Source organism: Xiphophorus couchianus, chromosome 22 (assembly GCF_001444195.1).
Source record: "Xiphophorus couchianus chromosome 22, X_couchianus-1.0, whole genome shotgun sequence".
Classification (NCBI taxonomy): domain Eukaryota; kingdom Metazoa; phylum Chordata; class Actinopteri; order Cyprinodontiformes; family Poeciliidae; genus Xiphophorus; species Xiphophorus couchianus.
The window spans coordinates 1,487,508-1,505,315 of record NC_040249.1 but is presented as its reverse complement, the minus strand read 5'-3'; the positions used below and the strand labels follow the sequence as shown (position 1 = coordinate 1,505,315).

The following is a 17,808-nucleotide window of genomic DNA, read 5'->3' as shown; positions in this document are numbered from 1 at the left end:
ACAAACAGACTATAATTGAAATTGCATTAGGAAACAAATGTTTCAATAATAGTAGGATAACTGTTTCATTGGGCACTTTGAGTAAAACAAATTTATTATTTTTTTTGCTTCTTTCTCAGTAAATGTTAGGTTGGCTTTTAAATAAAATGAAATTACACGTCTTTGGCTGCACTCAGTTTAACTTCTTGAGTGTTTTTATACAGTTTTGCTGTAAAGGTCAGAGAACAAACCTTTAATCAACAAGATATGCAGAGACCAGCAAAGGCTGGACACACAGCCATGTGTGTGAGTGAGGGGCCCACAGCGGGCAGGCACTGGGTGTTGTAGAAAAGTTAATAAAATTACTGACTAAACAGGTCAAGTTAAGTATTCCCACAACACACACACACGCACATCTGGTTTGTCCCTAATTGCTGTTGCCTTATAGCAATTAGGGAAGAAAGCAAACGGAAAACAACAAAACAATTTATTCCATTGCTGTGTTGATTAACGACGATCAGAGGTGTGGCAGTGGCAACCAGGAGGGGGCCGGGGGGCACGGCTCGTGTAATTGTATGTTTTGCCTAGATCAAAACGTGTGTATGTCTGATAATTAAAGTCACCAAGCCTGGTGGGCTTTAGTAGATTGCAGAGGGAAAGAACGAAGCAAGTTGTCAGCTCAGAAAAGGAAGAGGGAAACAGCAGAGAGTCACTCCTCAAAGCTGTTATTAAATATGGCCTTACTGTAGAGCCTAAAGGACGGCCTTAGCCGCAAAAACATCTTTAGTCGTGGAGGATTTAATGAGGCAGCAACATAAACCAACACAAACAACCCTAGTTTCATTTCATGTCATAGTAAGGTTGACTGTTTAACGCCGTCCTTCAATATGGTATCCAGGATAATCTAAACGTTATTCTGCAATAACACACTCTCTGTATGTTGTTTGTTCACACACCTTTACCCTGTTTTTACAGGCACGCTGCTAATGTTCTGCTTTTGCCCCCACAGACAAAAGGTGTGTGTGTGTGTAACATTGTTTCTGTAGCTTGGAAGAAAAAGGAAACCAATAATTGTGCACTTCAAAACGTGCTGCCGCTGAATCTGGTCAGAGAGACTTCAGTTACATTCGTCCACAAACTGTGTTAGGTGGATCGGTTGGGGAGGAAATTGTATCTCAGTGCTAAACGAAGCTTAAAGCCTTAATTAACAGCCCAACACAATGGGTGACGGACATCTGTCATAGTTCACAGCTCTCGTGTTTCACTTCCTCGCCGGAGCAGGAATCTGGGAAGTCTGGGCAGGTGTCAGGGAAAACAAAACTGAACCAGGAAAGCCTAACAGCGTGGTTTAATCAGCAGTCTGGCCATTGTTGCATTCAAAGGATGCAGGCTGATCCTCTGGTCTAAACCCGACTAAAAGCCGTCACTAGCTGGAGCTTTAAGGGGAAATCCAGCCAAAGACACTGTAACAAAACAGTCAGCAGATATTTTAGTCTGATCTCTGTAATTATGAAAATTCTCAGTGGTTGAAAAGGTAGTAATAATTACACACACAAACATATGTGTGTATATATATATATATATATATATATATATATATATATATAGATAGATAGATAGATAGATAGATAGATAGATAGATAGATAGATAGATAGATAGATAGATAGATAGATAGATAGATATCCTGTCTTCTGAAGAGGTTCCTGCAGTGAATATCTTCAGTGTGTCGTATTTTGCCGTCATCTAGCAGGATCAGGGCCGGTGAAAAAGCTCAGCAACCTGATAAAAAAAAAAATGGCTGCTTCTGTTTTGGGGATGACTCTGGAACCTCTGGAGATTGTTGCACAACGAAGGTTTTTGCATAAAATGAAAAACCAAAGATAAAAGGTGTCCTCTTCATGAGACTGTAATCCACCAACAATGTCTTCAGTCAGAAGCTGCTCCTGAACCGCTGTAACACAGACAACAACAGGAGTCGATAGTATCTACAAACTGTCAGAAACTGGCAATGAATATGAAGAGGCCCTTGAGGCCCTGTTGCTCTGTAACAGTCTCATGACTGGATATGGTGATGTTAGCATTAGCAACAGAATTAGTGCTGCTAATCCACCTCATTTGCTTTTGTAGCTTCTCTTTAAATCTCTGTGTGGCCATCTGGTTAGGAAGCCATGCAGAGAGATGTTGCCCACCATGGTTAATGCAAGAGATTGGTTGTTTCTGACCAGGAGCGATGTGTTTCTGCACGGCAGTGGGACCATAGCGAGGAGCCAGAGGAAGTGGATTTGTTCACTACTGAACTGTGCTGTGAGGACATAGTGAATGTTTGAACAAATATATAAAAATCACATTTTTGTTAAATGTACCTATCACAGCTTTAATTGTACCATTTGCCTGTAATTCTTGCTGTGCAAATATATCGATTAGTTTCTGTGAGCGTTCTGTGTGTTGGCTGCAGGCGAGTACTTTTATTTTTGCTGCAAGCTCAGAAACGCTGCATTGTTCTACTAGTGGACTTTAGGAAAAGAGTACAGAAACCCCCGAAAACAAGTAGAAAAATCAGAAGTTGATCATGTTAACATGAATGTGATTTTGATCATGTTAACATGAATGTGATTTTGCACATCAACATCACAGTATGAATAAATCACAAAGACCTAATCATAATTTAAATTTTCCATTTAAATGAAAAGCTTTTTAAAAGCCAACTTGCTGTGACACAGAGACAATGTTTGTAAAATCTAAAATATATACCGTATGTTGCAGAAACATATTGTATATATTCTGCAACATTTTCTGCAACATACTCTATATAATTTATATTTTGGTTTTATTCAAAGAAATTCAGCAAAGAAAATCTCAGCTGCAGCACAGTAAAAAATTGCAAGGGAATTGTTTATACTGACTTTAATAAAACAAGATATTATTTTTATGTCAATAATATCAGTCAAAGTTGCTGCTTTGGTTTATAGCTGTAAACTTGTGTTGGTTTGGCTACTGATTCAGGGTGATGCATGGTTTTTGGCACACTTAAATATTTAAAAGTCACCAAGTATAAAACACGGCTGAGTGTTTGCCGTCCCAAAAACACAATTGTAAAAGCGGGAATGACATCCTCTATGACCCGTAGTATCCCACTGAAAGGCTGCCAGGCCCAACCCCAGCTAAACCGAAACAATTTACATTGAAATAAGCTCAAGGCTACAAATTCACAACCTTATTCAACACGTAGCAAACAAAAGTGGACTGATCGAAAAAAAGAGTTTAATAAGCCTCGAAAAAGTGATGTTGCATTTATAACTTTCATTTGACCGGACTAAGAGTCTCAGAACAAATCAATAGACGATAAGTTTGTTGAGTCAAAGGCTGCAGCCTGAAGTGACCCAATTCCGATTTTTATTGTATTTTATTTTACGTAATGCGACCTGTATCTGATCTTTTCATCACAGCCTGAGCAACACAGGTCGGATTCTTTTCGAATGCGATCCAGATATCCGATACGTATCCGATTCAAACGTGACTGACACTCGACAAACGTCACTATTCTGCGTCCTGATACGCGCAAGAGGGAAGAAAAACAACAACCATGACAGATTATCATGTCATGGTTGACATGATAGTGAATCATAACATGTTAAGTTATGGTAACATTAAGTTGTTAATATTCTGGCTCCGGTCGGACAACAACTTCAAATGTGGAAACTATGCTCCACCGTTAGCATCCATGTTTACTTATTATTTATGGCGGTTGGCAAAATACTTAGCATGAGCTCTATGTGTGACGTTACTGCGCCCTCTACTGCGCATGCAGGACACTTTCAGGTCGTTTGACCGCTCACACTGGACAACACGTACAAGTCGTGTATATTTGGAAACGTGGAAAAAAAGTGTGACAAAAAAATCGGGATTGGGTCACTTAAGGCTGCAGTGTGAACGTAACCAAAGGGACTACATGACTACATGACTGTTATCCACTGAGGCTGCGTGAAAGCTTTCTTCACCTAAACCTAAACATTACACTTCGGGATGAATCCAGTAACTTATAACGGTAGAAACATTTCATAATGTACATGATGAGGAGAATGACTTGTGGCGTTGTGTTAAGACTTCAGGATGTCCCGCCTTCTCAGGAGAATCCTCTGCAGCTCTTCGTCCTGGCCTGGTGATGGTGACACAGCTTTGGGCTGAGGGCGAGTTGTGCTGAAATTCTCCTGGACAGGTCAAGAAATCATGTGGGACACATAAGGGAAATAACTACGAATATTATATACAAATAAATGTGATTCTTGAATTTGTTTTACTGTGACTTCTTGACCAAAAGAACATTTAATCCGATATTTCGTTATGTCTGTATATCCAACCAGTTAATTACCTCAATCAAATAAATGATTTGTACTTTCTACTTAGACTGCTTTTGACTACCTTTCTAGATACAGATGCTAAAGTAAAGATTTCCATAACACAGAAGGGAAAAAAGGGAAAGTTTAACTAGTAAAACACGGCTTCAAAGTCCCATTACCATGATTCCTTTAAGTTCTTGAATGGCAGAATTAGAGGGCAGCCTCTCCATCTGATAAAAGGAAAATAGAAGTAGAAAATGGGTTTGGTAAATAAACAGCGGCCTGACACATTATGCTTATTTTACCTCATTCAGCACTTAAAGAATAAATTGCTTCTCTCACCACAAAGATACAACATTGTACTCAAGCATGAAGATGTATGCTTTCTACAAGAAGCAAATGTGTTAACACATAAGCATTTTGAGTCATGACAATTTTTCCATCCTCATTATTTATAATGACCTTGCAGAGCAGCCCCTAATGCTATCTAATTTGACAGAGTTGTTAAGGAGGAACAAGGAGACTGAAAGAAGTCCTGACCGTATGTCATGTTTTAACAAAACAAGAAGCTCTTAGATAATCCCGAACACTGATGGATTTGAGAGCACTGAACAATATACTGTATGCTCAACACACATGGAGTCACACACACACACACATGCAAACACGCGCAAAAAAAAAAAAAAACAGGCTTTGGAACACTTAGTATCTGCAGCTGGTATACTTCAGTGATTTTAGCAGCAAAGACACATTTTCTGTTCCAATCACAATGCTCCATTTTCCTTGTCCGCGTTTAGTGTTTAATGTATTCTGCATTTGGTGCTGTTGTTCTTCAAACTCCCGACCAATATGATGTCAGTTTTAGCGTGAAAGAAAAAAAATATATATATTTTGAGCGTAAAGACAGAATAGCAGACACGTCATGTTGCTCTGAAATAAATTTATGCTTCGTCATCTGAATGAAAGTCTTGTTTGAAAGTCCCATTTTTAGCGGCGTTGTAGTAAGTGTCATGCATCTGATTTTTAAATGTTTTTCAGTTGTAAAACTCTGCCCATGTCTCCATCAGATATCACACATTTCAGATGTGGATCTCAAGCTACAATGAGTCTGTGTTATGAATGCAGGTTGCGCGGAATGCACAGCACAGAATTGGTCCAATCTACCAAGGTATAAGCTGACTGAAAGACAAAACACTGAAAATCCCAATGACATAAATTTCCAGCGTACCAATTATTTTAGAGCCCAGAAGACTGCCCATGAATTTCACCATGATCCTGTAGAAACCACCTTTCTATTTTCTCTATGTCCTCAGCCTAACTAAATCCTACAAAGAAATCCATTCTGACCATGTTAATTCACTCGGTTTGAGGACACGCCACCAGTTGGGTTTAACACAAACTAAAGGATAAACGAATCAGAGGGAAAATAAAAATAAAAATCTGGCCCATTTTTATTCACAAAGGCCTGCTGATGAAAACGTAACACCTCAAGTGTTTTAATCATCAACTTGATCACAAAAGGACACTGAGTGCAATGAGAGTGGTTTCGTGTTATTTTTGGTTTTTCTATGCAACCATCCAAAATAATGTTTACAACTCTATTAGTCACAATTTTGAAAACACGGGCACGGTTTTTCATAACACTTCACGCAACTATCACCTCAGGTCAGGCCTCTTGAAATCCAGACCTTGAGGCTGCGGTGTCCTGCAACTTTTAGGTGGTTCGACACACCTCAAAGGACCGGACCACCTCCTCGGTATGCAGTCAAGTCCTACTGGTGGCCTGATCATTTGACTCAGATGTGCTGATCATTGGCCAATGATATTTCCTCATCTTTATCTCACTATACTCTGAGTAAATCCATTCTCATCATCCATCCATCAATCTTTTTCCTGGGTTGTGCCGCGGGGGTAGCGGCTTAAGTAGGGAGGCCCAGTCTTCCCTCTCCCCAGCCACTTGTTTCAGCTCCTCCGGAGAATCCCAAGGCGTTCCCAGGCCAGCCGAGAAACATTGTCTCTCCAGCGTGTCCTGGGCCTCCTCCCGGTGTGACGTGCCTGGAACACCTCACCAGGGAGGCGTCCAGGAGGCATCCTGACCAGATACCCAAGCCAACTCAATTGCTCCTCTGGATGTGAAGGAGCAGCGGCTCTACACTGAGTCTCTCCTGGACGACTGAGCATCTCACTCTATCTCTAAGGGATAGAGCAAATTGAGGGAAAAAGCAAATTGAGAGCTTTGCTTTTTGACTCAACTCTCTCTTCACCACGACAGACCGGCACAGTGCCCACCTCACTGCAGACACTGCGCCATTCTCTCTGTCGATCTCCAGCTCCATTTTTCCCTCATTCGTGAACAAGATCCCGAGATACTTAAACTCCTCCCTGACCCGGAGAAGACACTCTGCCCTTTTCCGGCTCATCGGTGTCTATGAATTCTTGCTGAAGACAGTTTACCTGGTCCGTTTTAACAAACAAGCACATTATGTGCCAATCTGGGACGGGATAATGCTGTTTGGTACAATGTCACCTCTGACCTTAACTGACTGCACATTTAGGCGCATCCTACACTAAATGGTTGATACCTAATCTAAATTTGATGGAAAGCTTCTACTTTTGACTCTTGTTATTGGCTTGGGAAATAATTGCTATATATTTTCACTTCCTCATCCCTGTATCAGTTTTTAGGTGCTTCATCATGGAATCACAACAGTTGCAACTGAAAACAGATCCAAATCGATTTTAAAATGTAAATATAAAGACAATGGATCATAGGCTGTTGTTACCTTTGGTTCACTTCTGTTTGGTGACCGTTTCACTGGTCGAAGTTGAACTCCTTTTTTAATTCTCTGCATCATTTCCTCCACAGCCTGATGCCGGACATCTCCTGTGCAGTGAGAGATGAACACAGGAGTCACATTTCACTACCAGCAGCTAACATTGCAAATGTGTAGCTTTTACTGAATATATGGACACGAAAATTATTATAGAGTTATCAGGATTTAAGGAAAAAAAAAATACTGCATTGCATTATTTGAAGTTCACATACATTTTCTTCAGCGTTTGTTAGAATCACCCAAGTCAGTTGTATGACTTGGGTGAAATGCTTTTAGTATATTTTCAAAAGCTTTTCATAAAAGTCTGTTAAGATTTCAGCCCACTGCTCCACACACAACTGGTGGAACTGAATGAGTTTTTTTTTTTTTTTGGCCAACTTGCTCTCACACATCTTTGCAGCTCGGCCCGGACATTTGAAACTCAGCCGCAGAACTGCCCTTTACTAATCCTTCATCACTAAACAACAAGTTGTGTGAAATTCTGAGTGCCTCTCACCAGGACCTGAGCCGGACTGAACTTAAAACTGATGCTCACTGATGGGAGCATCTCGTGGCAACATGAAGAACTGATTACAGAGTCGGTGGAGGAATTGAGGTGGCCTTGATGTGACCCTGGTCAAGGTCACACCAGGGCCACATCTGCCCTGATGTGACCTTGATCTGATCCTGATGTGGCTTTGTAAAACGTGTAGAAGTCTTGTTGGAGGCTGTTTGTTTAATATTTACCATGTCCCTATCTATACAGTCTACAAAATATATTAAAATAAACATTATGATGAGGCTCGTTTGTCAAGTTAAAAGTATCTCTTATGAAAAAAAAAAACAACAACCTTTAAGCAGGTGTTAAACATACTTTTAATTAAGATCATTTAATTGTTCTTAATCCAACTTGGCTGGATTAAGAAAAATATTTTTTTACAATGTTGTCTTCTCATTAGCTGTAAGATGAAAATCATCATAATAAAAAGAAGAATTGAAAACATCAGTCTCCGTGTGATTAATCTATATACTGTGTGTCACTTAGGAAATGAAGATGCTGTACTGAAATAATTGAGCTTGTCATAAATGTTGAAATTTATTGAACATGACTGAAGGACCACAGATTAAAAGGTTTTTTTTTTTATTTTCTAAAAGAAATTAGCAGTGTTAGAACTTTTCATTATGTTTTCAACGAGGTGTAGAACGAAAAGTTGGTGAACAATCTAATCCTGCATCTTTTTGGCCATGTGTAACATAACTATTTTGATGTTGAGCTCGGCTGTAATCATGGGGGAATTTCATAACTGTTGCCACGACAACTGATTTAGCAGTAATCACAGTTCAGAGTCTGTTAAATGGGAATGTCTGAGGTTAGCAAACTTAGACAAGAATGGCTCTCCATATAAAAAGCACACGCGAATATGCAATTTTCCATACAAAAGTTTTTCAAGGAGAGGCTGAAAGAGATGAGAACAAATCGTTTATTTCAGCCAAAAACTCTGCCCATTCACAAAAAAAAGTATGTTAATATTTAATTTTCTAAAATGGAACATTCAGCGGCGCTCACAATCGAACATTTGTTCCAGAGATGTCTTTCACAAATGTTACACAAAAAACAATTTTGTGTTAAAGTAATAGCAAAAATATTTCTCCTTCAGTGCTTAAAATGAGACCATTATTCAGGAGTCAGAGCAGAAGATCCTTGGTTGGTGCCTATTCAATCTCGTATGTAATTTTAAAATACTGTGTGCATGGTGCTCAGTTGAGACCTCACATTTTTGATCATTATTGGACAAAATGAGGACTCAGCTCAATCTGTTTAGTCAACATGGGCGACACACCTGCTTCGACAAGCCAAGGCTTCAATTGAAATTCACAAATTAAAGAATTTAAAATGTTAACTGAGGAGGTCAAACATGCAGATTTTGAGAAGGATGGCATCGTAAACCTCTTTTAAGCGACACATTTTGTCCTAATAAGAAACTTTCGTTTTCAAAGATCGGGTGTAAAATGAAAAAGACCTTAAAGTATTTAAACCAGTTATGCCACACAGAATGCAATCCAGGGAAAAACTGAGAACTTAATTTGAGTAATAAACCTTTGAACGCAAAGTGGGCTTCTGGTTAATTATAGAGCAGCTGAAAGAGTATTAGTGGTTTTAAAAGAAGGCAAAAAATTAAAATGCATCATAAAATGTTGTTTTATGCACCCCACTATGGACTGAATGGCACAGAGGAACAGGCAGTTCATTTTGTTCGGAAAGGCAGAGATCTAAAAAAAAAAAAAAAAAAAAAGACAAAGGGAACAAAGAGAAGTGTGAATATTTTCAATGCCAAAATGTTGTTAACCTGTTAATCGAATTCAGAAAGTCACACGTCTGCATTTTCCACCAGCTTTTGAAAATCTGCATCGCAGTATAAAACTATTTGACCATTTTGCCTCCAGGTCCGGAGAGGTCCATGTTATAGCGTGTGGACTCTCTTATGAATAATCACTGAGTTTAAGTATCACCCCTAAATGTGTCACATAATAGAGATGTGAACAAGGATATGTTCCCATGCAATTAGTAAAGTAAGCATTTCTTTTTTAATCAAGCACATACAAAAAGTATTCACCCCCCTGGACCTCACTATTACTATAGGATGTTTCCCTATTTTTATTGCTTTGACAAATCAGTCGTGAATAACAAACGTTGACTTTTTTGACAAAAAAAAGGTCTAAAAAGTAACACTTTATTGTTAAAGCAAAACTGATTTCTACAAAATAATGACAAATATTTTGTAGAAAATTTTCCCCCATTTAAATTGGTATTTAGTGTCTGCTCCTCTGGCTGCCATCCCAGCAGGGGGTCAGAGTGAACTCACTAACGCTGCCCTTTCCCTCCATTCTTCATGCTCAGCTTTCCGTCAAGGCTGCCTGGGGGATCGCAGGCCACCACTTCTTTATCGGACCGGGCCGCTCCAGAACATCCGCCTTGTATTTAAATCCTTTCTGTCTGACTTTAGTGAAAGTCTGGTGTCTTCTTGGGAAACAAATGTCCTCTGAAGCCGCAGATCTCTGGCTGTTTCTGCTTTTGTTTTTCCTTCTACCTTCTCAACTCTTCCAGGGCCCGCTACTTTGAAGGATCCCTCACAGCATGAGGCTACTGCCACCATGGTTCACAGATGGTGTGTTTTTGGTGATGTGTAGCGTTTGACATAGACGTCTTGTCTGATGGCCAAAACTTCCATTTTGGTCCCAACAGACCAACTTTCTTCCACTTGCCCTTGAGACATATTCCTTCAATATCTTGATGGATTTCACTAAACTACATGAGATACTAAGTGCTCAGATTTTGTTGTGTCCATCCCCTGACTTATACCTTTCAATAACCTTTTCTTGGATTGGTTGGAGTGTACTGTAGTCTTCCTGCTGTAGCGGTTAGCCAGGGATGCTATTTAACCAGGGAATGGACCTTCCAGAACCAGCAAAACGTAGGCTGCAATAATTTGAGACACATTCGCTGCTCTCAACTCATCTCCATTCCCCTCATTGTGTGACTATCTCCGCTAGTTGGCGCCGTCTCTGCCAGTTTTTTTAAAGGGGGGTTTAACATTACGGCAATCCGTTAATTTTTGTAAACTTTTTAATTTAATTGCCATTGTTATGTAGAGACCAGATTTCCTTTATCACCTTTTTTCCTCATTTTTCCCTTATTTTTCATCCACTCTGTTGATCATGAAACGGGGTGTATACTTTGTAGCAACACTGTAGACATAATTTTCAAAATAAGAATGTAGTTAGGTAGGTTTTACTATGAGTCAGAGCACATGTCTGGTTTAAAACAATCATATTGTGTTGACCTTGTGACAAAATGAAGCAGGCGGTGTGTAGATGTTCGCTGTGTACCTGCAGGCTTGGCTGAGTCCTGGTCCACCAACGGGATGTCATGGCTGATGTTCCTTCTCTTTCGAATCAGTGACAGCAATGAGCTGTAGAGGGGAAAAAAACACAAAACTCTTAGAATAAAACTGCAACATTTGTATTAGAGCAGATTGTTTTTTTCATTCAAAATGCCCTGGAAAGACATGTTTGTTTCATCGGCACTGAAACATCTAGAAAAGATCTGGAATCATGTAAAATGACCTAATCTAAAAGTTTTTATCTGCAAATATATTTCTATTAAAACATTTCATTGCATTTATTACATTATATAAGTGGATTCCCCAACAACTCCTCAAATACAGATGTTCAGAAATAAAATTAAAAAAAATTGAACCTGAGAGGGTTAGAGGACGACTCTGGGGCTGCAGGAGGCAAGGGCGGAGGTGGAGGAGGAGGTGCTGGGGCAGGGTTGGTGGCAGCGTTCAGCTTCTTTTGAAGTTGCTCAACTGGCCAATCAAACACATAGAATTACACAAAATATTTAGGAACAGCTTCAAGTGTAGGACCGAGGGAATGAAAATAGTCCCATTTTAAGTAAAATTGGATCTTTGGAAAACTTAAGGATTTTTCTGCAACACAGATGGGAGGAGTCAATTTGCTCTTTGTTGATGCTGCAAAATATATACCTGACTCCACTGTAAAAAGAAACTGGTTCACCCAACTTAATTGAATTGCTTCAATTGGTTACAAGTAATTCAATGAAGTTTATTAAGTTTAATGGTGCCATGCCATTGCAGGGGGGGCATGGGAAGCAATATGGATGAATGGGAAAAAAAACAGTTACACTAAAGTGTTTCACTGTAAAGATGGTTAGTAGTTTCTTTTGTTGCAACCTGAAGTGTGAAATAAACTTCAGTGGAGTTTGAAAACAAAATATGTGTATAGGTTTATGTCTGGTTGAACGATGAGTGTGCCCAGTTGATTTTTTGGGGGGGGGGGTTATTGTAACCCATAGGGGGGTCCAGAAAATCTTTGGGAACCACTGAGTTAATTGAACACAAAAAAGTAAGTTGTCATCACTAAACCAAAAAGTTAAGTGAAAATAATGTTAATAAAATGAACTACAGCCCAGATACACTTTTTAGAGTGTAATACTACATGAATACCACAGCAGAATATGTTGTGCTTATGTCCAACACAAGCAGGCCTCCAACCATTTCCTAATACTGCTGCAGTCTGCTCAAAGGCTAAAGCTGTCCTATTGTCAGTGCTTTGCGGTGTAGCTTGTGTGCTGGACTCCAGCGACTCTCAGAGTTCACATTTCTTAAGCTTCTTACCTGTAAACTGTAGATCTTTGACTTGTTGTTCAGCGTTAAAGCAGCAGATACGGCACGCCTCCTTTTCCTCTTCCAGGAGATCCAGCTTCAGCTTTAATGCTGTTAGCTCCTTTTGTGTTTCACAGGTCTTTAGTTTTTCTTCCATCTGCTTGATCTGGTGACCAAACATAAACCATATTTATAGTCAGGCTAAAGAATAGTCACAAAATATAAAACAATTGTTAAATGAACTTTGCGTTAAGTGTTAACCAATATTAATTGTCATATTTTTCACTGCATAATGGGACTCCTGTCTAATTAACTGATTTATCGCCCCTGACTAATGGGAGAAGGAAGGCAACCAGAAAATACGTAACAAAAGAGAGATAAACCTCAAAGTTTTGGTTACATTAAAATGATAAATGTCAGTATTTGTTTTATTTTCATGTGCTGTAACTCCTTTTCTCATATTCCATACTAAATACCAAAAGAGAGAAGCCAGTTCATCTGCAGTAAAATATCCCATGGCCCAGTTTGATTTCTAAAACTGTATCTCCTGAAAAGGCTGCTTAGCGAGCAACCTTACTAAGCTAGTACCCTTTGGGCTACAAAAGCTAAGTTAGCTTTAACTTAGCAAGCTAACTTAAAGAAGTTCTTTAAGCTAGTCTAGCTTGAAGAACTAAGAATGAACTTAGCTTCTTTCTTGTCCTTTTGGACAAGAATTTAGCCTCTTATCTGTAAGAAGAAGCTAAAGTTCTTATCTATAATTTGGCGTTATTGCTAATGGATTTTAACTAAAAACCATATAATTAAATCAAACAAATAACAAGAGAGCCCACTGTAAATATGCTTGTATTTCATTTTTCATTATTTGTGTTAGTTTTCACTACAGTTAGAGTAGGCAGTTTTTCTGATTAATTCTTAGGAAACTATACACAATATGACTTTTTCCTTTCCAAAGAATTGTAACAGCTTTACATTATCCACAGATGTTAACTGATGTGAAACTAGCTTTAGATGACAAGCTACCAGCCCTTAATCTCTGCTGACAGGTTTATTATCCTAACAGTTTATATGTTTAATTTCATCCAACAGCTAGACATGTAAAAAAAATTTTAAAAAAAGAAAAACTTTTAAACAAATTTTAAGAAGACAAAGATCAACACAGCTTCCATTTCCCAAGCAGATTAGTTTGTGTGGAAAGTGTTTCGCGGTTCGGATCGGACCTGGTTCTGATGCTGCAGCCTCTGGGTCTCCATCTGTTCAGTCAGAGCGGCCACCTGACTGACCACATCCTGCAGAGCTGGGCTGGGCATGCAGCTCTGCAGGAGGATCTGACTCTGCCTCTTCAGTTTTGTCTGTTCGACCAGCATCTGAACACACCAATAAGTAAATCAGCATAATATAGATGAGACTTATGAACACAACGTTGCAGATGAGAAAAGAGCATGGGCTCACGTCTCTGGCAAAGTTTTCTGCTTCTGTCCTCAGGTTCTGCTCCAGGTCCAGAGTATGCTGCAAAGCTTCGTATTCCTCCACAGCAAACTGAGAAACTGATATTAAGACATTTACACATTTAATTTTCTGTTAAGCTACATATTGCTAAATCCCAATGAAAGACACCCTCAGTCACTTTGTACAAGCAGCAAAGTCCAGCATGATATGTAAACACTATGAACAGTTTTACTCTTTGCAAGAGTTCAAGGAAAGGTGTATGGCTTTGAAACAGACAAATAAAAAGACCTTTCATGGTTTCATGCCATAAAGTGCTTTGGAAAAGTATTCATCCCCCTTTGGAATATCTATCTACACACATAATACACTATATTGCCAAAAATATTTGCTCATCCATCCAAATGATCGGAATCAGGTGTTCCAGTCACTTCCATGGCCACAGGAAGTGACTGGCCACTTCGGCATGTGGCCGAGTTTAGCACCTCGGCATGCAAACTGTTTCTACAAACAGTTGTGAACAAATGGGTCACTCTCAAGAGCGACCTGTGGTGTGGGATTATTTTTCAGGAGTTGGGCTTGACCCCTTCGTTCCAGTGAAAGGATCTCTGAGTGCTTCATCATACCAAGACATTTTGGACAATTCCATGCTCCCAACTTAGTGGGAACAGTTTGGAGCTGGTCCCTCCTCTTCCAACATGGCTGTCCACAAAGCAAGGTCCATAAAGACATGGAAATGTACAAATACAAATAAATACAAAATTTTTGCTTGGAATTTCAGAGACATGTTGTCAGTAGTTCATAGAATAATAAAAGAACAATGTTCATTTTATTCAAACATAAAATTTGTTTGTTTCATTTTAAGTTGCCTCTTAATTTTTTCCACAGTTGCATATATATGTGGTTATTTCTACTGAGCTAATGTACAATATTTTGTGCAGATGCGTCATGAAATAAAAAAATAAATAAAAAAAAGGGAGGGGCCATTGCTATATAACAGAGGGGATCTGCATAGCAACTGGAAGACAAAGGGACTGGACACATTTAAATACAAGCTGTATTTAATGCTTTTATTTAAATTTAAAAGCATTTAATTACAGTTTGTCAAATAAAACAAAACTAAAAATTACAAGAGGAGTGAATACTTTTGTGTTACTGATTTCAAAGCTTCAATCACAGATTTGTCCACTCATCAATACCTCAGTGCTACGAGTGCTGCTGTGGTAGTCAGAGAATGAAAAGCCCTTTCTACAGACAGTAATATTTTAAGCCGACTCTCACCCAGAGCTTTGAATAACCTGTTGGACATTTCTGCTTTAGGTTTTTATTTATTAATTACTTTTTTTTTTTAATTGAGTCTTTGCAGTTCTTCTTCTGCTTTCTGTTCAGGGCTGAAGCTCATTTTTATGTGCGGAAGTTCAGACTGACTTATAAGTTACCTAAAAATGTTTGCTCTGAAACTTCTGTATCATTTATCACCCATCCAGAGCCACCGATCACTGTCTCTCTCCTTCATGAGAGAGACAGTGATGACTGCAAAGTGGAGCGGAGGCACCAGGTGAAGGCCAAGATAATTATTTAGATGTTGACAGTGGCGATAATGTTGATTCAACACCTCAGCTCTGGAACAATGCATTTCGAAGAAACGGAATGTCACATGTCACATTCACAATTACACGTATTAAATAAAGAATGGCTCTTGTGAATCAGGCCAAAGTTCCCCTAGCGGTTCATTTAGTGTGAATAGGACATTTCCTCTCCATACTGTGTCCTTTTACTGTTGCTGTGGGTGAATGTGAATAAAGAGAGGAGAAAATGTTGAACTATATGTGACCCACGATATGTGTTCATAACAAAATAGTTAATTTTTGCAAATCGATGAGGTAAATAATGTTTATTCCTTACCCTAAAAGGGTGCACATCTTTTCACATGACTAATAATACTGCAGCATCCCTGCAGCATGGACGGCTCTCTAACCTCTGCTGTAATGCTCCAGGAGCTTCTTTTGCTGCAGACGCTCGGCAATTAAATCCGTGTTGTTGCGTTTCGCTTTCATCAGCTGCATAAAAGAAAAAGAAAATTAAAACATTATGAAAGATAATGAAATGGATTTGTCTCTTTTGTATACGTGTCGCTATTTTACAATATGGTCTCTTAAAGTGAAACTAGCATTAAAAGTCACACATTAATCTATATGTGTGACAAACTAAAAAGACTTTTGTCAAACACTGTGATGGCAAAGATAACAGAAAGAAAGTTCATATACAAAGCATTCAGGATTCAAAAAGATCAAATGTAATTTTGCAAATTTAAATGAAAAACTTTTCTCTCTATACTTCCTGGAGCTAAAGTCTACATGGATTGTTGAGAATTTGTTTGGTAGTTTATGGCTTATTATTTGGGATAATGTAGTTTAATATTTAAGTAACTATTTGAGTTGTAATTGTTATTTTATAGATCTAGTTAGCATTTCATAGTTAGCATCTGGTTCAAAACTGACTATCTGTGGACCTTTAATGGAATGGACTATATATCCCATGATGCTTTAGAACTAGAAGTTAGAAGATGAAAAAAAAAATATGGAGGAGTTTTTCTGAAAGAGCTGTGTTTTCTGTGACACTCTGTCATATATCATATCATGTATGATTCGTTCATCCTTTTTCTTCACTAAAGTTTGTTTGAATAATCCGTCCGACTCCTTTTCCTCTTTGAATGAGTAGAATATACAACATGGGTCTCCCAGCAACATAAAATCTTGCTTTTGTGGGAAAATCAGCTTGGAATCAAAACATATTACCAACGATACTTTCACAAGGGATTCTAGGAGCTCCGAGTTTGATGACAGTGGCAAAAAACAACAACAAAAAAAACGCCACATGTGAGTTTTACTTTTGTTAGGCCTCCTTTACACAGCAGAATAAGCAGTTGGACAATAGAGACATAACAAAATCGACCTTTTCTCTAGTTATTGAAAGGACAGGACAGAAACTGTGACACATGACTCAGTTTGCCAGGGGAAAAAAAAAATCAGATCAGTGGATTCACCTGAAGAAAACCGTAGACAGTTTTTGAAAACTTTTGCAAGAATAGTGACAGACTGTAATCAAAGAAGACGTAAAGGTAAAAAGAAAGAAAAAAGCAAAACAAAAAGAATATGATTTAACTTTTGCTTAAGAGTGTGCACACCAAATCTAGCTACTGCAGCTCGTTTAAAGTATTTTTGCACCTCCCCTTGAACACAGTAAGCTGTTTTTCAGTTGAACTGCACGACAACTGTTTCAAGGGAAAATATTTTGAACACATTTTTTTATGGCACTAAAATGTGAAAATTTAACAGGATGTATAAAATTTTGACACATAAGAAAAACGTAAGAAACAACTCAGCCACACTTCAAGAAGAATTTGTTATAAACAAATTCTTCTTTATGTGTATCAATAACACGGCAGTCTTTAGACGGGTGCACACAGTCTGATCCACTGTCTCAGTGTCGAACGTCCTCTTCTCCATGAAGAGACGACGCTGGCCCATTTTAAAAGCTGTTTTTGCAAAGCGAGCCAAGCTGGCGTGTCAGTCAGTCCGTTTCGATTATGACAAATATTTTCCTTACAGGATGCTGCAGTCAGTCAAATTAACCAAAGTATAAAGCAATTAGAAATCCTAAACTTACTTCATCACAGGCGGTCTGTAGTTGTTGCCTCGTGGATTCAAGATTAGAGATGACTTGATCTTTCTCCTGAAGTGTCAGTTCCAACTTATTTTGTAGCTCTGAAACAATAACAAATTAAACATCGCTTTTGGATTGATGGTGATTTTAAACAAACATGAACGTCAAGGTTTCCCCCAGAAAACTTGCTAAATCCAGTGGTTGGGCTCATCCAGCGACCTGTCGTGTTTTTGAGTTACATTTTTTTTTAAAGTTGACAGGAAATACAAAAATACCACTTGATAATTATGTGCTATTGTAAGATTAATATCTCAACACCAACTATAAAGTCTTAAAAATGCAAACATTTAAAAAAAAAAAACCCCTAAATAAATAAGCAA

General features: G+C 38.6%; 1 protein-coding gene across 1 annotated transcript in view; it reads right to left on the bottom strand.

Annotated features, from left to right (window-relative positions):
* Positions 1-2,641: 2,641 nt before the first annotated feature.
* The window catches only part of shtn1 (shootin 1), a 40,007-nt gene continuing 24,840 nt past the window's right edge, over positions 2,642-17,808 (bottom strand). The window contains exons 6-15 of the mRNA XM_028007835.1: positions 17,432-17,529; positions 15,741-15,822; positions 13,769-13,863; positions 13,537-13,683; positions 12,332-12,485; positions 11,389-11,500; positions 11,019-11,101; positions 7,101-7,201; positions 4,497-4,547; positions 2,642-4,188 (exon numbers count right to left, since the gene is read on the bottom strand). Of these exons, the coding sequence (XP_027863636.1) occupies positions 4,078-4,188; positions 4,497-4,547; positions 7,101-7,201; positions 11,019-11,101; positions 11,389-11,500; positions 12,332-12,485; positions 13,537-13,683; positions 13,769-13,863; positions 15,741-15,822; positions 17,432-17,529 (1,034 nt within the window). The 3' untranslated portion in view covers positions 2,642-4,077. The remainder of the gene's footprint in view (positions 4,189-4,496; positions 4,548-7,100; positions 7,202-11,018; positions 11,102-11,388; positions 11,501-12,331; positions 12,486-13,536; positions 13,684-13,768; positions 13,864-15,740; positions 15,823-17,431; positions 17,530-17,808) is intronic.